Source organism: Microtus ochrogaster, chromosome 7, assembly GCF_000317375.1.
Source record: "Microtus ochrogaster isolate Prairie Vole_2 chromosome 7, MicOch1.0, whole genome shotgun sequence".
NCBI classification, from domain to species: Eukaryota; Metazoa; Chordata; class Mammalia; order Rodentia; family Cricetidae; genus Microtus; species Microtus ochrogaster.
Window position 1 is genome coordinate 2,287,632 of NC_022014.1, and position 24,503 is coordinate 2,312,134.

Sequence of the window (24,503 nt, forward strand, 5' to 3'; positions counted from 1 at the left end):
CCTGCCCCGTTGGCCAATGGTGGGCACCTCTGGGAACGCCAGCTGTTGATTGGTGGGTACTGGAGGTTCGCGGGGAGTGGCGCGCAGTGGCAGTGGCGCGGGAAGTTCTGAGGACGAGATAGCTGTGTGAGTTGAGGCCATGGAAGACTACGAGGAACATCTGTACGGTGTGGAGGATGACTTCCACAACCAGTTCGCGGCCGAGCTCGAAGTGCTGGCGGAGCTGGAAGGTGGGTGCGGGTCTTGGGTCTCGGTCAGGTCGCGACTGCATCCTGCTGCAGTCGTGGAGAGCTGCGTGGATGGGATAGGCAGTGGCTGGGAGTTCACTTCTTGCAGTATGCGGCTGCTTTGAACCTCTGTCTCAACAGGGACACAGGACCTGGCGCCCCCTGGGAACCTCCAGACTCCAGCGAGCCGCCGCCCGTTGACGTTTGAAGAGGCCATCGCTGGTGGGGACACTGCTCCGCGTCCCTGCCCTGTAAGGGCTCCTGGAACTGACTGCCACAATACGAGAAAGAATGTTCGTAGGGACCAGCCTGGGCCCTCCAGTATGTCCAGTTGGGTACAGGGCACTCGGAGTTGGGGGATGCTGAGGACGCGCTTTCTCTTCTCTGCCTCCTTTTCCTGCCTCTGTCTCTGCAGGCCCCATGAGCAAACGGCCCAGGCTAGAGGTGGTGAAGAGGCTGAACTTTGAGCCAGACATGGAAGAGCTACTGTACCCTGATTCCCCTCCAGGGGACATTACCCCCCCACCGAGTCCTGAGGTCTTCCCTGAGATGTTGGATGCTGGGTGTGTTGTTTGAGGGCATGTAATTTCTACCACTTCCGCTCTGGAAGTGGAAGCCTATGGGAGGGCAGAGGGGTGACTGTGGTCCTGGCACCCCATTGAGGGTGACTAGAGATGCTTGTCTCTCCTAGGCCCTCAGAGGCGAGTGCTGACACATGCTCCGTGCAGGCTTTGCCAAGTCCCCGCAACCCTGTCCTGAGACGTCCCCCTGTCTTAGAGGATTACATCAACGTGACGTCCACAGGTGGAGAGCGGGCCTTTTTGGTGCTTCGGGCTGACCTCACAGGCACTGGAGTGCAGGTGGGTGACCACAGCATGGGCTAGCCATGGCATTGATTCCTTTACGTTGCCAATGGGCTTTCAGCAGGTCCCGATGCCAATTTCACCTGTCTGAATTGTTAGAAATAGGCACAACCAGGTAGTCCAATGTTAGGAACAGCAGTGCTAATTTGGGGGTATGTAGCGTTAGAGTGCCACCTTGTACCCCAGCTGTTAGCTTTCTGTTCTTCTTTTCCCCTCCCCCGACCCTACAGCTGACCTCCTTTGGATCTGTCCCCTCTGAGTGAGGCATCACCTCTCTGATGAGGCATGGTTTTGCATTTTTTTTCTCTGCCAACCTTTCTGGGGAGGGACATTATGGGTGCCACCATGACCTGGGAGGGTGACAGATGACGACAGATTTGTATCGCCCAGGACCCTCTTCTGGATGTCCAGTGGCGAGGCCGTGGCCAGCTGGACCTACTGGGTGTCCCCTTTGCTTCCCTGAAGGAGCAAGTAGACAGCAAGGTGAGTTCAGCAGAGTGTGGGGAGGGGTGTGAGCTGAGTCCGGGTGCTGGCTGGACTTGTCCTGACCCCAGCCTGTCCTGTTTGTACAGCGACGGCAGCAACTGCTTGAGGAGGCCCAGCGGATCTCAGACACTCTACATAGGTGACTTGCGTGCTCCCCACTCGAGGGACCCCTGTTTATTCTTCTGGCACATATGGTGGACATGGTGACCCCTGTGTAGTGAATTGGGACTTGATTCTCTCCAGCCTCAGGTCTGAAAGGGAGGAGGCTGTACTTGAGGGGACCTCTGAGGAGGAGCCAGCCCCCTGCCAGGACACGACTCAACATTGCCTCTGGGTGGATGAGTTTGCACCCCAGCACTACACGGAGCTGCTCAGCGATGATGTGAGCTTTTCTTCTTACCTAAGTGTGACTAGCCTGCCTTCTCAGCATGAAGGAAGGGCCGGATCCAGGTGATATTGTGTTGCTGGACCACTGGGTGCTAAGGATGATGTGGGGACCCTGAGTAGTAAGTGGGGAAACCAAGTCAACACATACCTGGTTTACTGCCAGTTGACTGTGACCTGCTGTGGGCTTTGTGAGAGGTCAAGGTGTCCTAGCCCTATGGCTGTCAACCTTCCTAACACTGTGACCCTTTAATACACTTCCTCATGTTGTGTGACCCCCAACCATAAAATTATTTTTGCCGCTACCTCATAACTGTAACTTTGCTATTTTATGGATCATAATGTAAACATCCGTGTTTTCCAATGGTTTGGGGCAACTCCTATGGAAGGGTTGTTTGACCCCCCCCCCCAAAGGGGTCATGACCCACAGGGTGAGAACTGTCCTAACCTGTCCTTTTGCTTACCCTCAGCAATTGCTGCCAGCTTGTCCTGTGGTGAGCATGAGGTCCCAGAGGTGGCCAGGTCTAAGAGATGGAGGCCTTAGTGAGCCTGGGCCTTGCCTCTGAGCCTCAGTGTCCCTGTCTGTGTTGAAAATGTAGACTTGGCTGGGGCCTACCCTTAGACTTCCTTCCTAACAGTTCACCAACCGCTGCCTCCTCAAGTGGCTGAAGCTATGGGACCTTGTGGTGTTCGGCCATGAGAGACCTTCCCGGAAGGCCAGGCCCAGTATAGAGCCAACCCGGCCTGGGAAGGAGGCCGCAGCCCCCAGCAAGTGGAAAAGCCATGAGCAGGTGCTGGAAGAGATGCTAGAAGCTGAGCTGGACCCAAGCCGGAGGCCCCGGCAGAAGGTGAGCCCTACCTGGACCTATGTGAACATAGCCGAGCTTGGTGCTTGGCCCTCTGGGTAGTCAGTGCTATTGCAGTAGTCTTTTTGGGAGGAGGGGGTTCATGAGGCATCTTTAACTCTTCTAGAATCTGTGGATATGATAACATCAGGATTGGCATCAAGTGTTGATATTGCGAATTTGAAATTGAATCCATTCTCCTAAGGGATAAAGTCAGCCTCACCAACAGGACGATGGACAGTGGGGCAGGGGCCTGGGCCCGCTGGGTGGGTCTGGCGTTCCTGTCAAGTCCCCACATAACTAGCTTCCTCAGGGTTTTCTCTGACTCTGAGCACCTTGGGCATGCTCTTTGATGGCTGGCTGGAGTGTGGGAGCAGTGATCAGCCTTGTTTCTAGTCCCTGGCTACTGGCCAGGGCTCCTGGGAGGCTCAGAGATCAAAAGTCTATCCTTTAATTTGACTGTAGGTGGCGCTGCTGTGTGGCCCTCCAGGCCTAGGGAAGACCACACTGGTGCATGTGGTCGCACGGCATGCAGGGTATTGCGTGGTTGAGATGAATGCGAGGTGAGTGGAGGAGAAGACCCATGTGTGGGGTTCTGTGAGGCTGAGCCTTTGTTGCAGCTCGGAGAAGACCCATGTGTGGGGTTCTGTGAGGCTGAGCCTTTGTTGCAGCTCGGAAACCCTGACTGGTGGGTAGAGCTAGGGTCTTGGAAGTGTAGGCTGGGGTTGGTATATGTTCTTCAGGGCTTATTGAAGTTGGTGGTAGCTGCATCCAGCGGGAGCCTCCTAACATCCTGCTGGGATGCTGGCTGCTCCCTGTAACTCTCGTCTTGGCCTTGCTGTTCCAGTGATGACCGTAGTCCTGAGGCCTTCCGTACCCGCATTGAAGCAGCTACACAAATGGAGTCGGTGCTGGGTGCGGGTGGGAGGCCCAACTGTCTGGTTATTGATGAAATTGACGGGGCCCCCACGGTAGGCCTCCCTGATACTTAGGTGGGTGGGTGGGAGGGCAGGCTGGGTGCACCGGGGTTTTGACTCACTGACCTCTTCTGTGCCATCCTGAAGGCTGCCATCAATGTTCTCTTGAGTATCTTGAATCGCAAGGGTCCCCAGGAGGCAGAGCAAGGAGGCCCAGCTGTGCCTGCAGGGGGCCGGCGGCGCAGGGCCGAGGGGGGCCTTCTAACGAGGCCCATCATCTGTATCTGCAATGACCAGTGAGTGCAGCGTGGGACTGGGCCTGCCTGGGCACAAGGGTCCCTGGCTTAGCCCCTGGGCCTGTCCCTGGGGTGGCGACTTCAGGTCCTGTCCTATACAGGTTTGTACCTTCCTTGAGGCAGCTGAAACAGCAGGCTTTCCTGCTCCACGTTCCGCCAACTCTGCCCTCCAGGCTGGTGCAGCGGCTCCAGGAGGTCAGCAGGGCAGGGAGGAGGACGGCTTCCAGCGCAAGATGCATGCTCTCTCCTGATCTCCCTTTCCGTGGTTCCTTCCCCCTGAGCACTCTATTTTCACCTTGGCTGTGGCGTTGGGCTGTCAGGTTGTGATCCAGGCCTACCCGAGGAACTGCCCTGCACTCCCTGGCTGCCCTAGCACAGGACTGTTTTCCTGTGTCCAAGGAACCAGGCTGTGGCCACAGGCTTGGCTCTGTGCTAGGCTGGGCGTGGCTCCTCTCAGCAGTGGTAGACACTCTAGTGCTCCCCCCACCTCTAGATCTCCCTGCAACATGGCATGCGATCTGACCCAGGCGCCCTAGCTGCCCTCTGCGAGAAGACTGACAATGACATCCGTGCCTGTATCAACACCCTACAGGTGGGGATGTGGCTTGGGTGAGGCCGGGTGGTGTGGGATGGCTGCTGCTTACTCCACTCTTTGTCCAGTTTCTGTATGGGAGGGGCCAACGGGAGCTGAGCGTGAGGGACATCCAGACCACCCACATCGGCCTGAAGGACCAGCGCAAAGGGCTTTTCTCTGTGTGGCAAGAGGTCTTCCAGTTGCCCAGGGCTCAAAGGTAGGAGTCTAAGAGGTATGAGTGGGCCAGCCTTGTCCTGGATGCTCTTGCTGTCTAGAGCCAAAATACCACCTGGTGCTTCCAGGGCCCCCAGGGACAGCTGTTTGCTCTCAATTGTGTCCTTTGGGTTGGGGGCCCAAGGGGAGTTGCCTCCTAAGTCTGTGGCCCAGGGGTGACTTTCCTTGACCTTCCTTTAGTCAGTCAGAGCAGTCTTTTGCTCCTAGATGGCTCTGTTTAGAGATTCTTGTTCCTTCAGAGTGCTGTATGGCAGGCCAGCCAAGGCTTCACTCTGAACATACAGGATGTGGCAAGGATGGCTGGTGACATCTTTGCTTTCAGCTGGGCTTGGTCCCAGCCTTAGCACCCTCTACTTGCAGGCGACTCATGGGCAAGGACCTGATCCTTCCCACCCAAGCTCTCCTGCTCGGTGATGGGGACAAGGGCTCCCTGACCCTGGCCTCCCAGCGTTTCTACCATATCCTCCGTGTGACCACCTCCGCAGGCGAGCATGAGAAGGTTGTCCAGGTACCGATGCTCACCCCAGCTCTTACGATCCTCTGGTACCCAGAGGATGCCCTGGGTCTGTTCCAAAGTAAGGGTTGTGGGTGGATGAGCGGCAGGCATCCAAGGAATTGGTAAGATCAAGGACAGGGGTCACAAGGAAGCACTCTCAGACCCAGGAGGGGAACTGAAGGAATGCATTTGGAGGTGACAGAAGGCAGAGAGCTTAGGCATCCAAGGATGAGTTTTGGACCAGTGACTGGGAACCATTTAGAGATCTCTGCAAGGTACATATTGGGGTCTGGGGTATAGAGACTAAATTCTAGGTGGAGGGTGCACATGGGGTGAAAAGCAGGTAGGGAGCGGTTTGGACTTGAGCAGATGACATAGCCTCCATCACTCCCCAGAAGCTTGGTTTAAGCTGCTTTCACCTCTAAGCAGCTTTGGATTAGTGGTTGGGAATCCACCGACAGTCTGGAAATCTGCAGTGTGATGTGGCCAGTGGGAACTGGACTTGCAGGGGCCCAGCTGGAGCTGCTGAGCCCTCAATTCCGAGGATGTAGCTTTCTGCCGTGTCAGGGAGGGGCTGTGGACTGGACCTAGTGGGTGGGCTGTCTCCCCTTGCCTCAGGGTCTTCTTTAGACAAGTAGATCCTTCCCTGGATAGGTGGCTAATCCCACACCTTGGACTTCACAGAGCAGGAGCTAGAGAGAAGATCCTGAGGCTGATGCTCGTGCTGTGGGAGATGAGGGGCCAGAGGGTCTGGGCCTAGCCGCTCCTGCAGAGGCTCATGGCCTCTCACTCCTCTTAGGGCCTGTTTGACAACTTTCTACGCCTTCGGCTTCGGGACTCCAGCCTAGGCACTGTGTGCTGTGCCCTTGACTGGCTGGCCTTCGATGACCTGCTGGAGCAGGCTGCCCACCACGGCCAGAGCTTCCAGCTGCTGCACTACCTGCCCTTCCTGCCCGCGGCCTTCCACGTGCTCTTTGCCTCCAGCCACGTGCCACGCATCACTTTCCCCAGCAGCCAGCAGGAGGTGTGTGTGTCACCTGCGTTTACAATTCGGGTCTGACCCCGGGAGTTTCTGCTCACCTGGCCCCAGCTCACTTCTGTCCTAGGCCCAGACCCGGATGAGCCAGACAAAGAACCAGATCCAGACACTGGTGTCAGGGATGGCACCGGTCACCCGTAGCAGGGCCACACCTCAGGCCCTGGTTCTAGATACCCTCTGCCTGCTCCTGGATGTCCTTGCACCCAAGCTGCGCCCCGTGAGTGTCAGATTTGGAGGAAAGGACGGAGTCTGTGGCTGATGTGGCTCCTAGCATAGCTCAGTTGCCCAATCCTTGCCTGCTTGACCCTAGGTGAGCACACAGCTATACAGTGCCCGTGAGAAGCAGCAGTTGGCCAGCCTTGTGGGTACCATGCTCGCCTACAGTCTCACCTACCACCAGGAGCGCACACCTGATGGGCAGTACATCTACAGGCTGGAACCGTGAGTGCCCCGGTGTCTAGGGCAGGGGGAACACAACCCGTGGGGACCTGCAACGTGGATGCCAAAGCCAGTGTGGTCTTGGTGAGGTGTCTAAGTGGTTGTTGGTTGCATTTGAGGTTTGGCACAGATGTGGCTGGCACTGTGCCCCGCCCCAAGTCATTCCCATGGACACAGTTCTGAGATCCAAATTTCGGTGTAGGGTTCATGTGACCTCTGTCTACCCAAAGGTGGACAGTCCTCTGTATCCTTGTGTCTGCCGCCCCCCCAGGGCTCCAGGGGGCACAGTGACGTGAGGCACAGCAGCAGCCACCCGGGCACCCTGCAGTTCCAGTGAAGCCCCCAGTGTCCCTGCCTTCCTTACTTCCTCCCTGCAGCACTGGGCATGTTCTGTGTCACCCCACTTGTAGCTGGGGGGACTGAGGCATAAAGTAGTCAGTGCCCAGCTGCCAGGGGTTAGGATGTAGTAGTGTCAGACTCTCACCCTGCACCCGAGCTCTTGAACTTGGTTTGCGGGGATGGTGTAATAGGCGGACCCTGGCACTGCTGACTGGTACCCCGTATCTCGTCTCACCCACCTGGTCAGGAATGTGGAGGAGGTCTGCCGCTTCCCTGAACTGCCTGCCCGCAAGCCCCTCACCTACCAGGCTAAGCAGCTTATTGCCAGGGAGATTGAAATGGAGAAGATGCGGAGGGCAGAGGCTTTGGCCTGTGCTAGAGGTGGCCCCCAGGTAAGCTCGCCTCCTGGTGCTGGACAGCGCAGGTATTATCAGTGGTTTGGCCTTGACCAGCCAGCTCTCGTCACCTTCAGGTGGACCAGGGTCTGCAGATGGACAGTGGGAATAAAGGGATAAAGCAGCCTGCCCCACGTAACCACGAGCAGCGGCTGGAACACATCATGAAGAAAGCTGTCATGCAGGAGCAGGTGTGGGGAGTAGGGCTGGGCCAGAATGATGAATGGAGGGTGGGGCTTGCTCCAGGTCCCAAGGACCTACCTGTTGCTCCCAGAAAGTGGTCGGTGGGTTAGGAAAGGAACTCCTAGTTGCAAGCCTTGCTCTAAGGCATGGAAGTCTCCTCTCCGATGGGAGAGGCCTGGGTGTGCCCAATTGCCCACCTACCAATCTGGTGACCTCTCTTCTCTACTAGCCCGAGAGGGACTTCTTTGGACGTGTGGTCATCAGGAGAGTGGCAGTCCCAAGCAGAGGTGTGTATGGGTCACAGAAGGAAAGGGAGTGGAGACACTGGCTGGGGTCTGCTGAGGTGCAACCCTTTGGTCCCTGCAGAGGCTGAGGCCCCAGAGAAGGACACAGACGAGCGGCGCATGGGTGTGGCAGTGGGCAGGAGTGAGGTGTGGTTCCGGTTCAACGAGGGTGTCTCCAATGCTGTGCGGCGCAGCCTGTACATCAGGGACCTCCTGTAGCCCCTACTGCCCAGGACATCAGGTCGCACTGACTCCCACAGGGAATGTACAAAAGCAGAGACACCTGGAGAAGTCTATTTATAAAGTCACGCCTTACAGAGTGTGGGTCGGGCTCATAGGATGGTACACTTGGCCTTCTCTACCCAAGGGTTGTTCTTCATCAGGTCAGGGTTCAGGAAGGGGTCCTTGGGGATCCCATCCTCGATCCACTTGAGAAGCCTGTGAGCGGGGAGTTTCAGTGAATGTTGGTCATTCCCATGGCACCTGCCCACTGGGGTGTGAGGCTCTGCTTAACACAAGGGGCAGTAGCAGGGCAGGCAAACACAGCACGGGACACTCACTCGGGGATCGTCTTGGAGGACATCTCCCTTTTGAAGGCCAGTTGGTACTTGAGGCTCTCCACCTCCTTCTTCATCTGGGGCACATCCCACTCCTCCATAGCGTCGGGGGCGTCGGAGGTAGCCAGCCTGAGGCTGGTGGACAAGAGAAGCAAAGGAGCTGGGTCTGCAGCCGCAGCCCCAGGACGCAGATTCCGCCTGCTCCCGGGGACTGGTGCCCATTGGACAGTACCACCTACTGCCCTTCCTGAGGTCTGCGGCGATGATGCTGGGGAACAGGCCCTGGACCGTGCCACAGGGACCTAGTAACGAGGCCCCTGGGCCTCCTCTACCCAGTGGGGCTGATTAGCTGGAGCACAAACTTTCCGTTCTTGGCAGAGAAAATGAGCCCAACAAGGCCCAGCCCTGGATTTGTAGGACAGCCTCATTCCTGCCCAGGGAGGCTGCAAAATGGACTCCTGAGTATCCAGAGCAGCCCTCACCCCCATCCTCGCTCTGGTCCCACTTCTAACTCAGACCCTGAGTGGGGTATAAGAGTGGGCTGAGGGCCCTGGGAGGCAGGGTGTTGCCCGACCCTCCTGGGTGCCTGTTTTGCATGGGTAAAGAGGCCAAGTTAATCGCGGGGCAGCAAATTTGGCTGCAATTTGCATGTAGGGTGGGGTGTGTGCAGAAGGTCTGGGGATACAGGCCCTTGAGCAAGCCCAGGACTTGGGAGGTGGGCAGCCTCCTGAGACCACTGTTTCCCGGCACAGTCGGCTGTCACCCAGTCTCCGACCTGACTGGGGAGAACCATCTGTTTGGGCACAACAGTGGGCCTCCCTTTACCCCTCCCTGTCTCAGTGCACTCCTGGAGACCAAGTCCCTGGTTCTCCGGACAATCACAGCTTTCTCGACCTTGAGAGGGGTCTGTGCCGGGCACTTCCGGGCAAAAACCTCTATCCCGGGATACTGCAGCTGAGCCGGCCTTGGCTCGGGAGAGTCTAGCACCCGGCGATGGTGCTGCCTCTAGAGTTGCCCATCCTAAAAGGGTCTTGGGAGGGCTCGCAAGGGATGGGTGAGAGGTTGGATGGGCTAGTATCTCCGGGTGTATGCGGCCGCCTGCGGAGTACCTTTCCCAGAGACCCCAAGTTACAGTGCCCCACCCTGCCAGGTTCTCCCGCGCCACACACGCCGACAGCCACGTGGGCGGAGGACCAGCTGCGGGTCCTTCACAAATGGGAGCACCTGGGCTGGGGGCATGACCCACCACTGGCCCTACCTGCGCTGCTGCCGCCGCCGGAGCCCGGCCGCCGGTGCACCCCGAGACGCCCCCGGCCAGGCGCACGGCGGCGCACACGGGCACTGCGGGCGGCGCGCACGGCGCAGGACAGACGCGCCCCCGCCGCGCAGCAATCGCTCCTGCGCCGCTGGACTCGATCTGTCCACCGCCCAGCCCCTGAGGCTCGGAGGCAGTTGTCCTAGTCCCAGGAGTTAGGATTAGCTTAGGGGAACCCACCTGGTCAAGTCCTAGAGCTCTGGGGTCTGTTTTACCCCGGATGTGAGGGTTCTGTTCATTGGACTTACTTTTGAAGGAGACAGCAAATGCAGAGATGACAAGAGCCGAGGGATGTGTGGAGTGAGGCTGGGCTGTCCGAGCCAGGGGAGCCCAGGCAGGCGCCCCGCCCACTCTTGCCACCTGGGGCCTTGGCACCGCCTTCACCAGGCTGGGCTGACCCCAAGAGCTCCCTGAGCTGCTCCTACTGCCTCTGCAGGTCTCTCCTGGGGCGGGACATAGAGCAGTGGAGTTAGTCCAGTCTTTCCTGGGTCAGATAGTACTGCGCTGGCTGTCCACTTGGCTGGGTTCTTGGACTGTTCTGTGATGCTGGGACTAGGGCCCTAAAGAGCAAAATTATGCCTCTCCCAGCGAAGATACTTTGGTCAGGGCCCACCTATGCTACCAGCTAGCTGGGAAGAGTGGGGAGGGGACAAAACACTTCTTCACCTTGGTCTTTGCAGCCCACTGGGTGCAGGTGACCTTCAGTGTTGTCTACTTAGGCTAGGAACCGTTCTGCAGAATCCCTGGCGGGGGCTCAGGCCTCCATAGCATGGCCACCTTCTTGGTGCCTTCTCCCATTCCCAGGCAATAACCTCAAAACCCTTTAATCTGCTCAGAGCTGGACGCCAGTGACCCTCCACATTCGAGACCCCCATGCCATAACCCACCATGGTTCTGCAGAGCCTGATGCTTTGGGAGGTGGGTAGGCCAGTTTATTAGCTGATGCCAGATAGCCTTTGGGACCTCTGGGGGGAAGAGTACTTCCTTAGCCACAGGACTTTGGGCTCTGTGCCCATCAGCCAGCTCTCTACTCCTCAGAGACTGTAATGGGGCGGCAGTGGGCTAGCCCTGCCTTCAACTTCCCAGGGCGGCTCCTCCCTTTCCAGCTCACTCCCAGTGTCGCTCTTGGGGGAGCTCTACCCTGGGGCCCTTCATGACGAATGCTGCAGGCTGCAACCTGGACAGGGGGCCCCAGGCAGCAACAACAGCCCCTGGGGGAGGGGCAGACCAGGCTGGAGCTCTGGAGAGGCGTGCCTGTCCTGGGAGGCATGGCTAGGACTTTGCCAAGTACTCTGGGTCCTCCGCGGACTAGAGGTCTGTTGAATGGCTGTTCTGCCCTTACCTGGGCAAGAAGATAGGTCAGGGTTAAAGGAACTGAAACAGTCAGGAGCCCCCACTGCCTAGGAGATGGCCCGGAACCCTGCAGGTATGGTCAATGGAGAGGCAAGGTCCCTGTCCCTTGGACTCCCAGGGCCATTAGTCACGCAGCATGCTTTCCTGGCATGGTCAGTGAAATGGGGGTAACCGTGCTTCCCTCATCCTGATGTGCATCAGGAGGCATCTCTGGAACTGGGGCACGCTAGGGAGCAGAGATTTATCATGGATTTGGGGGCTGGGGTGCTTGAGGCTAATGGTGCCAGGCTTCAGGGCAGATGGTGGCTCTTCCTGGTAGGGTGGAGGGCAGTGATCGCCCCTGGGGCCTGTGTGTATCCTCCCTCCCCAGACCTTTTGTGTGCCCCGTAACTGGGTGAGCACCCTAACATTTAGGCTACTGTGGGTGTCTCCTTGTGGCATTAGAGAGTCTGGGAGAGCCACCAGAGGGCACAGTGACAATGGGGAGAAGGGGACTAACCTAGCCACTCCAGAGGCTGCAGGACAGGTGACCTCCAGAAGGCTCCAGGGTGCTTATAGTCATTGGGATGAAGTAATGTTTCTGACTGGGATCCAATGGGACCATCTGAACCCCCAGGTGAGTCCCGGGTCTTGGGGGACTTCCCGTTGCTGAGGACAGTAGGCAGTGTGCCCAACCTGCCTTAGTGTCTCCTAACCCAGTCCTAAGGCTCTGGACTCTGGCTTTATGCAATTTATTGGACACAAGGAAGTTAGCTAGAGGATGATCGAGGTCAGGAGTCCTGAAGCAACTACAGGTCCTAGAAGTAGTCAGGTCTTGGGCCAGAATTGGGAGGCCTCAAGATAACCATCTGTTAGCCAGGTGTTGTGGGTCCTTTAATCCAAGCATTTGGGAGGCAGAGGTAGGAGGATCTCTGTGAGTTCTAGGCCAGCCTGCTCTACAGAATGAGTTCCAGATCAGCCAAAGTCACAAAGTGAGACTTTGTCTCAAAAACAACAATCAAGTCAGGTGGTGGTAGTGCACACCTTTAATCCCAGCACCTGGGAGGCAGAGGTGGGCAGATCTCTGAGTTCAAGGCCAGTGTGGTCTACAGAGTGAGTTCCAGGACAGTCAATACTACACAGAGAAACCTTGTCTCGAAAAAGAAACAAACAAGCAAACAAAAATCAAAACCCACCATAAAAACACAAAGGGGCTGGAGAGATGGCTAAGCGGTTAAGAGCACTGACTGCTCTTCCAGAGGTCCTGAGTTCTATTCCCAGCAACCACATGGTGGCTCACAACCATCTGTAATGTGATGCCCTCTTCTGGCCTGCAGGCAGAACACTGTCTATATAATAAATAAATAAACAAATCTTTTAAAACCAACAAAAAAATCAGACACCATCTGTTCTGAACCTGGGTTCCTGTCTGGGCTTCAACAGGGACCCTATGACTCCTTAGTTCCCACAGTAAATGTCTAGCCCGTTTCTTTCAGCTAGGGAGCAGCCTGGAGGGGTCTTGATGCTAAGTCACAATAGTGACATGCTACAAAGTTTTGTGAAAGATGCTGGGTGTCGTGGCACAGACCTTCACTCCCAGTACTTAGGAGGCAAGAGGATCTCTCAGTTTGAGGGCTTTGTGGTTTAGATAGTGAATTCCAGGCCAACCAGGGCACTATACTGAAAATCTCTGTCTCAAAAGAAAAACAAATCTACCACCCCCCCCCCCAAATGTCTGGTGGAAGGAGGATTTTCAGAATATGGTACCCACCTGCTCACCCTCAAGTGTGAAAAGTTATCCCTTGGGCTCCCTTCTGAAATTAGGGCATTAACTGGGCCGTTGGGCGAGCACACACAGGGTTCCTTCCACTGGCCTAGAAATGGCCTCCCCAGGCTAAAGAGCTCCTCATAGGAGCTGAGATAGCTAATAGGGCCACCTTGTCCTGGCCCGGCCACATCTGGAGCCTGTGGTGATGACTCTGGAGTAGCCAGGGCTGAGCCCATAGCTTTATCCTTAGCTCTCCAGGGGTGGAGAGTAAACTGCATAGGGAAGCATTTTGGAAGCTCCATGTGGAGGACAGACCCTTACCCCAGCTGGTTTGATTCCCTCAGAAATAAAAGTACCAACGTCAGGGCTATGCCTGAGCCGAAGAGAAAGGACTCAAGTTGGCCATTCTCTGTCCACTGGTAGTTGAGCCTGCGAAGGCTGAGCATGTGGCCTGTGACCCTGCAGGCCATGAGGATCCGTGAAGCCCCTTTTCTGGGGCCATGGTGACAGAAGCTGAGCCAGCCTTTGAGTTGACTTTGTTCCTATCCCTGCGGGTCCCAGGTGGCAGCACAGGGACTGGGAAAATGTTTTTGTGTTAAATAGTTCTTAGCGGACGGGGTGGCTTTTATAGCATCTTAGAAAGTGTAGACGTGGGACCTCTGTGAGTTCGAGACCAGCCTGGTCTACAAGAGCTAGTTCCAGGACAGGCTCCAAAACCACAGAGAAACCCTGTCTCGAAAAACCAAAAAAAAAAAAAAAAAAAAAAAAAAAGAAAGTGTAGACGTGGGTTTCAAAAATCACCTAGACAACTACAAGAAGCAATGTTATGTCAATGAGATGGCAGTGATTCAAACTCTCACCTTGTGTGAGGGTGGCCGTTTGGATCCCCAGTCCGCACACACGCCAGGTGGGTATAGTAGCTGTTCAATAACTCCCATACTCATAAGGCAGAGCAAAGTGTAGTGGTTTGAATGAGAAGGACCCTCATAGATTAATATTTGCATGCTCAGTTTCCAGTTGTTTGGAAAAGATTAGAAAGTGTGGCCTTGGAGAAGGTAGGTCACTGGGAGTGGACTTTTGAAACATCCAGGGCCTCTCCCTCCCCAATCCTTCTCTCTCCTGTCTGTCCATCAGGATGTAAAGCTCTCAGCTACTGCTCCAGCACCATGCCTGTCTACTTCCTGCCATGATGATCATGGACTAACCCTCTGAAAATATAAGCAAAACCAGGGGTGGTCAACAGCCTTTTTTTTTTTTAATAAGAACTGTTTTGGTCATGGTGTCTCTTCACAGTGATAGAACACAGAGCATCTCTGGGAGCAAGCTTGCTAGTCAGGCTAGTTGTATTGGTGAACTCTGGATTCAGTCGAGAGACCCTGCCTCAATGAACTATTGGAGAGCCATTGAGGAGACTCCCAGTGTCAACCTTGGGTCTCCATACAAATATGCACACACACACACACACACACACACACACACACACACACACACACACTCCCAAATACATATGTGTGTGCATATATGTATTCTTCTGACACAGAAGAGGAAAGGGGGTAACGCTATTCGAAGGAGGACACACCTGGGCAGCTCTTATCCAATTTCACCTCTGTAGACAGCAAACAGTAGCTTATGGACACGGACCGCATGCCCTCTCGTGGGACGCATACCTCAAGTGGGCTGACTGAAGTCGTGGATGCCATGGTAATTATGGTAAACTGAGGATCCCGCTTCAGAGAAAGGCCTGCTGAAGACATGGGGTTCTCTATGCTAACAACTCTGCGAGTTGGGCGTGGCAGTACCTGTGTGCAATCTGGCACTTGGGAGACTGAGGCACAATCACCTGAAGCTCAAGGCAGCATAAGCTACATTGTGAGACCCTATCGAAAGAGAGAAAGAGAGAGATTCTAATGTGAGGGCAGAAGTAGGCATTGGGAGGTTGCAGTGACAAAACCCACACCCAGTGGTGGCATCAGATAGATCTCTCTGGGGAGTCACTATCCCCAGAAGAGCAGCAACCACCACTCCATATGCTTGCTCTTTGCGGAGCCAGGCAGCAGGTTATGTCAGGGCACTAATCCCCAAACCTCCCACCCAGGGAAATGGCAGACAAGAGCATCAACTAAGATAATCTTCCCAAACGGGCAGTGTTGCTCAACTGAAAGCCGTGCAATTTGGGGAGTAGAGAGGATGTTTCTGTGTTTTGCACCTCCCCTGACACCCAGCCACTGGGCCTGGGTGGGGTCCGTTAGCAAGGTCTCTCCCTGAAGATATAGTGTCTAGCAGCTGTGTTGTGGCCAGGGCAGCACAGGGTATGCAGGTGAGGTCATGTGTGGAGCCATATGAATAGGAATGGACCACAGGACATCCTGTGGTGAGGTGGACAGGTGAGACCTACTGTACCTGCGGTGTCCAGGACATTCTTGTTTCCAGCTGGGCTGTTTATAAAGGTGCCTGTGGAGCTGCTCCAGGACTAGGGCAGAGTGGGCAGCTGCAGCATTTGCCTGCATGATGGCACCCAGCCGGCCATCGGTCACCTGCTGCTGTCACAAGAGGAGTGATGCGTGGCCACACCCTGACGCAGAAATCTGGAGCCCGGTCTGGGAATTACAGGGCCCCTTTCCTGCTGTAATGTCAAGGTTGCTCCTTTTACCATCAGGAGTGTTCTCAGGATACTGTGTGCACATCCATCTTCTGTGACTTCCGGATGTCCATCCTACTCCAGTGGGGGGTGTCTCTACAGTTACCCTCAGGTGTCCCTCTAGCCCTGGTCTGTGTCTGCCCCAGGGATGAGGCCGACGAGATGCCTCTCATGTTCAGTTGCTGGTGAGCGTGTGAAGAGGGTCCCGGCCCCAGATCCCTGGGTGGCCAGAGCATCTTCAGCAGTGGCGGTGCCTCTGTGCTTGTTACCTGGCTTGTTTACTTTTTAACCTTGAGCTCTCTGATGCTCCTCCACAGGGACCCTGTCTTGTTCCTGGAGCAGATCTGGCCAGTGACTGCTCAGACATGGCCAGGCACTAACCCTAGAACCCAGCCCTGTCCATGGCCTCTCCTCATGTCTGCCCTCTCTCATAGACATTGGTGGCTTAGGTATCATGAGAACTCATCTTCCTTTCCTCTCTCATGTGTAGACATAACTTGTCTGCTACGTGAAAGCTTCAATGTGGAAACACAGCCAGGGGAGGGGAGCTGACCTACCATGCCATGTGGCCATGACTGAGACCAGGGGCAGTTGTGTGATCATTCCTAATTTTGCAAATGAAAGGTTTGTGGCTCCCAGCTCATATCGAAAGATAAGACGTGTGGGATCGGGCTGGAGAGATGGCTCAGTGGTTAAGAGCATTGCCTGCTCTTCCAAAGGTTCAATTCAAAAGTTCAATTCCCAGCAACCACATGGTGGCTCATAACCATCTGTAATGAGGTCTGGTGCCCTCTTCTGGCCTGCAGGCATACACACAGACAGAACATTGTATACATAATAAATATTAAAAAAAAAGACATGTGGGATGCAAGTGCATCCTGTGTGTGGTGCACATGTGGTCTGTGTGAGCTCCGTGGCAGGATCCCCTGTTTATATGAGCTTTGGAGTCTTCTCAGTGCCACCAACGTACTGCTGACCTGCACACCGTACCATCTGTTGGCATTTCCAGAACTACTCAGAGCGGACAGGAGGGTATGCAGCCCAGGAGGGAGGATCCCAGGGCAGTATGCGCGTCGTAGAGTGTTATTTTAAGATGGGTTACATTTGTTTCTGCTGTAGAACATTTGTTTAATGATGCAAAGTTGTGTTGCCTTCTTTTATGATGCATCTGTTTAACTCTGTGAGGCTGTGTTACTTTGCCTGTCTAAAACACCTGATTGGTCTAATAAAGAGTTGAATGGTCAACAGCAAGGCAGGAGAAAGGATGGCGAGGCTGGCAGGCAGAAAGAATAAATAGAAGCACGAAGGAGCAAGAAAAGAAGGGGCTAGACACAGAATAAGAAGGAAAGAAAGGATATACAGAAGTAAGAGAAAAGGAAATATCCCAGAAGCAAAAGGTAGACGGGATAATTTAAGTTAAGAAAAAGTTGGCAAGAAACAAACCAAGCTAAGGCTGGGCATTCATAAGTAATAAGTATTTGTGCGTGGATTTATTTGGGAGCTGGATGGTGGGCCCCCCCCAAAGGCCAAAGAGTAAAAAGAAACACAACTCATGTGTGCAAAGAGGTGACCACAGGTCACCTGTCCCAGCAGCCACACGGGTGGCTCAGAAGCATCTCTAGTGGGATCTGATGCCCTCTTCTGGTGTAAAGGTGTACATGCAGGTAGCACTCATGCATAAAATATATCTTTAGAAAAAAAAAAGAAAGAGTAAACCCTTTCCTCCTCAACTTGCTTTTTGGTCATGGTGTTTCATCACAGCAACTCTCAGGCAGCGGGTAGGCTGTGTAAAACCTAATCCTCTACCAGTGCCTTTCGCGGATCCTATAAGATGCAAAATGGTGAAAGGGGCATCAGTACATTTGAAGAGTTTTGTTGCCAGGTGGCAGTGGCGCACGCCTTTAATCCCAGCACTTGGAAGGCAGAGGCAGGTGGATCTCTGAGTTCGAGGCCAGCCTGGTCTATAGAGTGAGTTCCAGGACAGCCAGGGCTGTTGCACAGAGAAACCTGTCTTGAGTTTTATCACCCTTTTCCTTGTTCCAGACCTTAAGGTTGGAGATGATGCTGTTCAGTGGGACGAATTAAATACAGTGGGTTTAACTGGATCCCGAGGTAGTAGGGGCCAGGTGGCAACACTGAATTGCCAAGGTCAAGATGGTCATAGTTATCGTAATGGACAACAGAGACAAAACAATATTCATAATGGCCTGACCCTTAATGGTCAGCACAGAAAAAGTGAATTTTATTATATTATTTAGATAGTTAGTGTTTCTAAACACGGTTTCTCTGTGTAGCCCTGGCTGTCCTAAACCTGCTTTGCAGACCAGGCTGGCCTTGAACTCAGAAATCCGCCGTCTCTGCTCTCCAGTGCTGGGATTAAAGGTATTTGTTACTGGGCTGGAGAGATGGCTCAGAGGTTAAGAGCACGGACTGCTCTTCCTGAGGTCCTGAGTTCAATTCCCAGCAGCCACATGGTGGCTCACAACCATCTATAATGAGATCTGGTGCCCTCTTCTGGTACCTGCATGGAGGCTGAACACTGTGTACATAATAAATAAATAAATCTTTAAAAAAAATTCTTAAAAAAAAGGTGTTTGTTACTACTGTCCTGCTACAAAGTGAATTTTATGGTGACATGACTCATGTGAACTTCTGGTCCTGGCTAGTCAGTCCTAGGATTTCCAGGCATGAAATAAGAAGCCCACTGCATTTCTGTTTGATCTGAATAAGCAGAAAAATGCTAAAACAAAGGAAAGAAAGGCTACATTAGATCATGGCAAAAGGGAATCTTGGCTCATAAACCAATTCCCAGACTTGAGCCAGTTTGCAGATCCAGAACCCCTTGAATGAAGGGATGGCCAGGTCCCCTGAGGAAGGACCTTGATAAAATACGTAAGAGTTTACTGTTAGCCTTTCTCCAGTCCTTCCCCAGAGGGTCCTGCGGCCTTTTCAAGGGGAACTGTACACTGGGGGAAAGGTAACAATCAGACTTTCTGGGGTCCATTGGGTATTGATTTTGAGTTGATGCCGATTCCAGGAGACTCCAAGAAACATTGTTGGGCCTCCAGTTAAAGGGAGGGGCTTATGGAGGTCAGGTGATTAATGGAGTTTTGCTGAAGTCTGACTTACAGCAGGTCCATTGGGTCCCTAAATTTACCCTTTGGTTATTTCCCTAGACCCAGAATGTATAATTGGGATAGACATACTTAGAATTGTCCCATTGGTCACCTGACCTGTGGAGCGAGGGCTGTTATGGTTGAAAAGACTAAATAGAAGCCTTTAGAGGTGACACTGTCAGGGAAATAGTGAATCCAAAACAGTATCACAGTCCTGGAGGAAATTCTTGAACTCGCCATTGGTAGACAGCTGGACCACAGCCTTTAAGTTCTTCTAAGAAACACACACATGATGGAGGAGGGTCATATTTGTTGCTTTCATTGGTTAATTAATAAAGAAACTGCTTGGTCTGATAGGTCAGAACATAGGTGGGTGGAGTAGACAGAACAGAATGCTGGGAAGAAGGGAAGTGGGGCAGAGGCCATAGCTCTCCTCTCCGAGATGGACGCAGGTCAAGATCTTTCCTGGTGCTACACAGATTACTAAATATGGGTTAAAGCAAGATGTGAGAATTAGCCAATAAGAGGCTGAAACTAATGAGCCAAGCAGTGTTTAAATGAATACAATTTGTGTGTTGTTATTTTGGGTATAAAGCTAGCCATGCAGGAGCTGGGTGGGAACACAGCCCGTCGCTCCTTACAACACACACACACACACACACAGACACACACACACATTTTGTAAATTCTGTTCCTCAGTTGAGTGGTGGTGGCGCACGCCTTTAATCCCAGCACTCCCAGAGGCAGGTGGATCTCTGTGAGTTTGAGGCCAGCCTGGTCTACAAGAGCTAGTTCCAGAACAGGCTCCGAAAGCTACAGAGAAACCCTGTCTCGAAAAAAACCAAAAAAAATTAAGATTAATAATAATAATTATTGCTGGGCGGTGGTGGTGCACGCCTTTAATCCCAGCACTCCCAGAGGCAGGTGGATCTCTGTGAGTTTGAGGGCAGCTACAAGAGCTAGTTCCAGGACAGGCTCCAAAGCTATAGAGAAACCCTGTCTCGAAAAAACAAAACAACAAAACAAAAACAAAGTTCTGTTCTTCTAGACAAGCCACATATGTCCAAAGAAAGAAAGAAAAAGGACACGGTAATGTGCATTCATAATCCTAGGGCTGGAGAGGTGGAGACAGATGGCTTCTTGGATCATATTGGCCAATCAGTCTAGCCTAGTCAGGGGACCTCGGGCCCTAGACTCTGTCTCAAAAACCAAAGCTGGTGGTTACTAAGGAACAACAGCCAAGTTGATCTCTAGCTGCCACACACATGCCCATACATATGCATGTACACTGCACACACATGTATCTGTGCACGTACACTGCACATACATATATACAAAATAAACATATACACAATATTAATGTACATAATACTGTCAGTCGGACTAGAGTTTACATGGTTCTGAATGGGATTTTTGTTTGTTTTTCGAGACAGTTTCTTTGTGTCGTGGTGGCTATCTTGGAACTAGCTCTGTTCACTAGGCTGGCCTCAAACTCAGACATTCACCTGCCTCTGCCTTCCAAGAATGGATTAAAGGCATGTACCATTGCCCAGCTTTGTATGGGATTTTTATGTTGTTCAGAAATTGTAGGTAATCTCAAAGATGAAAAGAGAACTCACGGACTCCTAGAACCTAAGGCAAGCCGTAGTGAGCCGTGGGAATCGGGGGCAGGTCTCTTTCTAGTTCTGTAAAGAATGTGGTGATGATTGGCAGCCGTTCTTAGTCCTGTGAGTTCACACCGTGGTGCCCGGAGTGTGCATCTGGGACTTGCTAAGAAAGCTGTCTCTGAAAATGTCTGCAGGCGCCACAGCCTGAGTCCATCCTCAGGTGGATGCTGTGATGGGGAAGGGTCTCTGTGATCACGGGAATGAGGCGAGAGGAATGAAGGGAGGTGGCAGGGCCACATGGGGTGTTCAGCCTCAGGTACTGGTGATAAATCCGAGTGCTGGCTAGTTGTCTGTCAGCCTAATACAAGCTGCAGTCACCGGGGAGGAGGGAGCCCCAGCTGAGAAGATGCCTCCGTAAGCCTGGCCAGTAGGCAAACCTGCGAGGTGTTTTCTTAATTAGTGACTGATGTGGAAGGGCCCAGCTCATTGTTAGTGGTGCCGTCCCTGGGCTGGCGGTCCTGGGTTCTGTAAGAAAACTTTTTGAGAACCACGAGTAGCAAACCAGTAAGCAGTGCTCCTCCATGGCCTCTGCATCAGCTCCTGCCTCCTCCAGGTTCCTGCCCTGATTGCCTTCCAAGGTGACCCATGACATGGAAATGTAAAGGACACTTGGTTATGGTTCAGTCACAGCACAATAGAACCCTAACTAGGTCAGGCTGCCTGTCTGTATCACCAGCCCCCGTGCCTCCAGATTGGAGCCTCTGTGGGCGTGCCGCCACTGACTAAATACAAACAGCAATTCAAAAGGAGAATACATTGTTTGGGTGCAGGCTTTCAGAGGTCTCAATCTGGTCATTTGAATCATTGTCGTGGGCTTGTGTTGAGGCAGAGTGCCATGGCAGGGAGCACATGGTGGAGCACTTGCTGGAGCAGCGTGATGGGGAGCATCTGGTGGGGAACACATGGTGGAGTGTCATGGCAGGGAGCACATGGTGGAGCACCGTCAGGGGAGCACTTAGTGGAGTACCTGATGGGGAGCACATGGTGGAGCACTTGGTGGAGCACCTGGTGGGGGAGCACATTGTGGAGTGCCATGGTAGGGAGCACATGGTGGAGCACTGTGATAGGGAGCATATGGTGGAGCATCTGGTGGGGAGCACATGGTGGAGCACCTGATGGAGTGCCATGGCGGGGAGCACATGGTGGGGAGCACATGGTGGAGCACCATGGCAGGGAGCATTTGGTGGAGCAAGCTGCTCGCCTCATGATGGCCAGGAAGCAGAGCGGGTAAGACTACATGCCCGGGATGAGATATGCCCTTCAAAGTCACACCTCCAGTGACCCACTTCCTCTCCTGAGGCCCACTTTCCACTTTCCACCATCTCCCAGAATGCCACCAAATTATGAATCCTTGAATGTGTTAAATGTCAGAGCCCTCATGACTCAGTTGCTCCCCCAAAAGCTCTGCCTCTGGATATTGCACTGGAGACTGTATCTTCAACAGCTGAGCCTTTGGATTGGGAAGAGGGAGGAGTAACCAGGTATCAACTGTACCAGTGCATATAAACATCTCAGATCCATTGCACCTCGAGGTCAGTCTGGGATAATCTTCAAACACTCTACCTGAGATCGCTATACACTTGGCACAGAACAGGTAAATAAAAGACTGGTCAGATGTGACCTGACATTGGAGGCAGCCACACATGAGGACAACCCACAGGGCCACACATGGGGGATTTCTAGCCTTGGAGAAACATCAAAGCAACCTTGGAACATCATTTTATATGAAGTCCCAAGGAGGCATAGCAGGCAAGAACATCTAAGATGCAAAAACAGGTGCACACCTGCAAAGAAAGACCATCTTCATCTCCATGTCATCCTGGGTTAGAGCAGAAGAGATGGCTGAATTGGTCATAGGATGGGGCGGGTGATAAAAGGGACGGACCATGCAGAAGAGATACCCAGAGTTTGGTGCAGGGGCAACGGTGGGAGAGGGAAAAGGAAGCATGAGGCATGAAGGCATGATGTGAAGAGATTGAGAAAAATCTGGAAAACTAGAGACCAAACAGATCAAACCCCTTCCCCAGCCCTGGGCCTGTTGAAGATGAGCAGCAAGTCTCAGAGAGGCACACGGTCCAGAAAGCCCTCCAAACCAAGGAATGCACACAGAATGGAGACAGCCACAGTTTTACCACCGAAAGCGATAGTGACTTTTAAATGGTTCTGGCCCCACGGTGCACTGTGCGGCCAAAGATCCTGCATCACAGATGCTTTATGTATCGGTGGAGGCGAGGAGGCCACTCAGCACCCCATGGCACGAAGGGGAAACCACAGAGGAAGACCAGTTCTAGACATGCTCAGTGGACCGAATTTGATGGGTCACCCAGGCTCTGTGCTCTGTTGCATTCACCGTTACCACTAGATGGCGCCTCAGACCCATTGGATCAACGCTCCCAGTTCCAGAAGGCTTCGCAGGCCCTGTAGTGTGGGCCCAGGCCTCACTCAAAGTCTGGTCTCACCCAGGTCTAGTAAGGACGAGGGAGGGGGACTTGATTGGGGGAGGGGGAGGGAAATGGGAGGCGGTGGCGGGGAAGAGACAGAAATCTTTAATAAATAAATAAACAAAAAAAAAAAATCTGGTCTCAGGACCCTTTCACAATCCTTGTGAATGTTTGGCACGTGGGTAATTCTGATGAGTATTCAGTTTATTAGACATTGAAAGGAGATGTTTTAAAATGTCTACTCTCAGGCCGGGCGATGGTGGCGCACGCCTTTAATCCCAGCACTCGGGAGGCAGAGGCAGGCGGATCTCTGTGAGTTCGAGACCAGCCTGGTCTACAGAGCTAGATCCAGGACAGGCTCCAAAGCCACAGAGAAACCCTGTCTCAAAAAACCAAAAAAATAAAATAAAATAAATAAATAAATAAATGAGTAAATAAATAAATAAATAAAATGTCTACTCTCTTGAAAACAGCAACTGCAAACCCTTGGACAGGAGCATAACATTCTAACAAAAACAGTGATATTTACCTAAAGGATTCCCACCTTTATATGGTTTGTATAGAACTTCCTTGCTTTCCTCTCCAGGCATAAAGTTTCTGGAACAATCCATCAACAGTCTAGGGGACAGAGGTTCTTTGTGGGCCTCTGAAAGGTCTTCCTGAAAGGTCTCCAGGACAGCATATTATAGGGACTCCTGCCACCTGGGGAAGAATTCATAGCTGGCAGCAGCAAGATTTGCATTAAATCCTTCGCACCAAAAAGTTAGTAGCCAAGCTGGGCAGTGGTGGTGCATACCTTTAATCCCCCAGCACTTGGGAGGCAGAGGCAAGTGGATCTATGTGAGTTCAAGGCCAGCCTGGTGTACAAAGTGAGTTCCAGGACAGCCAGAACTGTCCTGTCTCGAAAAATCAAAAAAATAAAAAATTGAATATCCCCTGCTCCCCTGCGAGGGACGAGTTCAAGGCCTTGCTGTGTAGGCCTACCACTGAACTAGACGCTCCAGCTCAGACTCTTCCTCCTCAAGAATGGAGCAACAGGGCTGATGTAGATGGCTACTCCACACCACACAGACTGTGTCCCCGCTCCTCTCAGTGAGGCAAGACGCTCAGCACTGTGTGGCTTCAGACTCTTCCTGTGACTGTCCCAAAGGAGTAAAGACTCAGCTCAGGTGTGTAAGTGTGCTCAGTTTTGAGCTCCGTGGAAGAGAGCGCAGTGTCCAATCCCCTCCACACCTGTTCCACATTTTTGGTCGGTGTGGTAGGCCAGCTGTCAGGTTTGCCTAAGTGTGCCTGCACTAGGCTGGAGCACAAGGAAACAAGACCCCTGGAGTCCTGGGCTATACAGTACATCAAGTCCTAGGGACTGACTTCTCATTTGTCCTATGATCCACTGGTTGGACTGGCATTCTTTCTTTTCTTCCTTTTAAATTTTTCTAATTAAAAATTAGGTGTATGTGTGTGTGCACATTGGCTTCCCTGGAGCTGAAGTTACAAGCAGTTGTGAAGCAGTAATATGGGTGCTGGGAAACAAACTCAAGTCCTCTGCAAGAGTTTTTGCTTGATTCTTTGTTTGTTTGTTTGGTTGGTTGGTTTTTCCAAGACAGGGTTTTTCTGTGTAACAGTCCTAGCTGTCTTGGAATTAGTTCTTGTAGGCCAGGCCTGCCTCAAA

General features: G+C 53.0%; 2 protein-coding genes across 4 annotated transcripts; one reads left to right on the forward strand and one right to left on the reverse strand.

The window, feature by feature from the left end:
* Positions 1-77: 77 nt before the first annotated feature.
* Positions 78-8,251, forward strand: Chtf18 (chromosome transmission fidelity factor 18). The gene is made up of 22 exons (XM_005349093.3): positions 78-230; positions 369-548; positions 643-790; positions 919-1,087; positions 1,481-1,573; positions 1,663-1,715; positions 1,820-1,958; positions 2,599-2,808; positions 3,271-3,368; positions 3,653-3,776; positions 3,870-4,018; positions 4,120-4,213; positions 4,512-4,610; positions 4,679-4,809; positions 5,187-5,334; positions 6,122-6,346; positions 6,429-6,578; positions 6,672-6,802; positions 7,386-7,530; positions 7,611-7,724; positions 7,946-8,003; positions 8,083-8,251. The coding sequence occupies exons 1-22, from the start codon at positions 140-142 to the stop codon at positions 8,217-8,219; spliced, it is 2,886 nt and encodes a 961-aa protein (XP_005349150.1). The 5' UTR covers positions 78-139; the 3' UTR covers positions 8,220-8,251.
* An 18-nt stretch (positions 8,252-8,269) lies between these two features.
* Positions 8,270-10,221, reverse strand: Gng13 (G protein subunit gamma 13). Of its 3 annotated transcripts, none has more exons than XM_005349091.2 (3): positions 10,121-10,221; positions 8,561-8,692; positions 8,270-8,438 (listed from the first exon to the last, which is right to left on the reverse strand). In XM_005349091.2, exons 2-3 carry the CDS (start codon positions 8,656-8,658, stop codon positions 8,333-8,335), a joined length of 204 nt encoding a protein of 67 aa, XP_005349148.1. In that variant the 5' UTR covers positions 8,659-8,692; positions 10,121-10,221; the 3' UTR covers positions 8,270-8,332. The 3 variants fall into 3 exon arrangements, with proteins under 3 accessions (XP_005349148.1, XP_013202572.1, XP_005349149.1); XM_013347118.2 differs by lacking the exon at positions 10,121-10,221 and adding an exon at positions 10,053-10,071; XM_005349092.2 differs by lacking the exon at positions 10,121-10,221 and adding an exon at positions 9,816-9,904.
* Positions 10,222-24,503: the final 14,282 nt, after the last annotated feature.